Consider the following 2,436-nt stretch of genomic DNA (forward strand, 5'->3'; position numbering starts at 1 on the left):
TTGTGTACAAAAATAATTTATTTCTCTTAATAATTAGAAATATCTATTTCCATAATAATATTTTAAACAATGCCCTGGACTCTCAAACACAAAGTTTTTCCATCCATCTTTACAAAATGCATCATCTCTCATAACATTTGAAAGTGTAGAAACAGGGTTCTCAGAGGGAAAACAATGGAACCACATCGTGTATCTAAGAAATCCTAGTATTCAGGGGGAGGGGATATGGAGACATCAATAAGTTAAATAAGTTTAACAATACTTAGAACACCACATTCAGGTCATACTAGTTCACTGTTGTGCTGGCCACTCTCACGAGGTTCTTGAGCTTGCTGTGGGAAAGGAAGTAGTCGATGCATTAACTGTGGGTCCATTGGTCAAGTTAGCATTCGAAGGTGCTGAAGATCTTACAGTAGACACAATCTTAGACACAGCTGTCGTTTCTGATCTAGCTTGGTTCTGGTCCAGTTTATTCGTGTATGCCTGGACCCAGGCTTCCTTGGGGTCAGCACAGATCTCTTTCTTGAGCTTGGTGATGAAACTGTGGAGAGAGTGAAGACACAGTCAGGGGAAGTTCAATGGCTGTGCATGGAGGGACTGTGTGGGGTAGAGGACGAAGGCAGGTAGGAAGGGGGACTCAGAGTGGCCTGCAGGTTTTCTAAGATAAGCTCATGAAATTGGGATGCTCTGAAGAGCATCCCTCTAGACAGAGCTGTTGGGAATTGCTCTTTCCTTCTCATTGGGAATCACCTGATATTGGATCTGAGTGTGTGAGTGACTGGAAGTTTACGAGGACCATCCCTTGCTCCTGAGTGACTGACTGGAAGTATGTGAGGACCACCCCTTGCTCTTGAGGAAGAACTTTGGACCAGGGAAGGCTAGTAGGTGTCACTCACATCACAGCTTCTTTGGGACACTTGCTGCTGGTGATTCTCTTGTAGCTCTCCAGCCTCCTCTCTGGGATCTTCTTGATGGTGAATGAGTAGCAGCAGGTGAGTGGGGAGTTAACAGCATCTGGAGAAAAAAAACAGAAAGGGGGGCACGTTAGGACAAGAGGGATTCTTCTGGCCTCAGAGAAGAGGAGGACCATGAGGAACGGGCGGTTTTGGCAGGAGTGGATGGCAACCCGGATAGGTCAGAGCTGGCATGGGATCACTGACACACTGACTCGGAGCTGTGTGCTTTAAAGACAGTTCACAATATTGGATAAAGGGGTGTCATTAAAACAAGGTGACCCTGGGGACTGTCATTAGAAAGAGCTAAGAAGTCAAATAACCAGAGTCCAAGGAAATGTCCTGGGGACCTTATTCTAGGCTCCTGAAATCTGTATCTGATCCTGAGCATCTTTAGTATCAATCCCCCTCTGCTAATCCTCTGTCTCTGGAAGGTGGACTGTGTGAATCAGAGGTCTCAGGTCTCTTCTCCCTCCGCCCTCCAATCTGGAGAAACACACCAACCCAGGCCCTTCTTTAGTCACCTGTATTCTCAACTACTAAGGACAAGGAACCACATGAAGACGTGATTCCAAATTTAGATCTTAGAAGGATTAGAACTCTAGGTTGGTCTTTTCCCAGAAGCCCCTGGGTTGGCTCTTTGCCCTTCTCTCAGCTGTCTTACCTTGGTGTGTGTGGGGGGGTTATCTGTTCAGGTGAGACTACACTATGATGATGGCCCATTACAGTCCAAGATGGGGTAATACACCCTGAGGAGAAGGAAGCTGGGGTCTTACCTGGCTGGGCTAGCACGTGGATGCTGCAGGCAGCAACTGTGAGCAGTAGGCACAGAAGCATTCTTGCAGAGACCTGCATGGTGGAGGGAGAGAGAGAGAGAGAGCAGGCTTCAGGGAGAATTGGCAGGCTCTGGGTTGGCCTCAGCCTCTCTGCTCTTCTGGCAGCTCTGCCTCAGCCTTTTATTGTTAAGTCAGGAGGGCGGAGTCAGGCTGGGAGCCTGGTCCCCAGGGGGTAGCATCATCCTCCCTGAGTGAAGAAAAGTGGAAGATTGAATCTGCTGAGTAAGTGCAGAGCCCTGGGAGGTTTCCAGGAAGTAGAAGAGAGAAGCTGTGGGTTGGAATTGGGTACTTTTTCCAGCCACTGCTGCCAGCTAGCGAATGAAGCTGGGAGTGAAGGGGGAGGGGATGGGGAGCAGTCGCAGCAGACTGACCACAAGTGTGAATGGAGTGGCCTTGCTTTCACTGAAATAAAAGGAAGCCGGCAAGGAACCTAAGGTCCTAAGGGGTATTCAAGCGTACCCCAGCTTGCCCCTGGCCCAAGGGATCTTGGAGATGGGAAAGGACAGTAGTAAGTCCACCAAGTCCTTGGTTAACATTCCTTGTTGGATAGGGTGTTCGCTCCATTTTGGTAGTTCCCCCAAACACAGCCAGACTGAGGAGCTTTGCAGCCTTGAAATGAACTGAGTTGTAAGGTTGCAGACCTGGAA

The 2,436-nt window shown here is 48.5% G+C and overlaps 1 protein-coding gene across 1 annotated transcript; it reads right to left on the reverse strand.

Annotated features, from left to right (window-relative positions):
• LOC119812596 (C-C motif chemokine 2-like) lies at nucleotides 1–1,868 on the reverse strand. Its single transcript, XM_038327362.1, has 3 exons — nucleotides 1,730–1,868; nucleotides 897–1,014; nucleotides 1–541 (listed from the first exon to the last, which is right to left on the reverse strand). The coding sequence occupies exons 1-3, from the start codon at nucleotides 1,806–1,808 to the stop codon at nucleotides 313–315; spliced, it is 426 nt and encodes a 141-aa protein (XP_038183290.1). The 5' UTR covers nucleotides 1,809–1,868; the 3' UTR covers nucleotides 1–312.
• Nucleotides 1,869–2,436: the final 568 nt, after the last annotated feature.

Source organism: Arvicola amphibius, chromosome 4 (assembly GCF_903992535.2).
Source record: "Arvicola amphibius chromosome 4, mArvAmp1.2, whole genome shotgun sequence".
Classification (NCBI taxonomy): Eukaryota; Metazoa; Chordata; class Mammalia; order Rodentia; family Cricetidae; genus Arvicola; species Arvicola amphibius.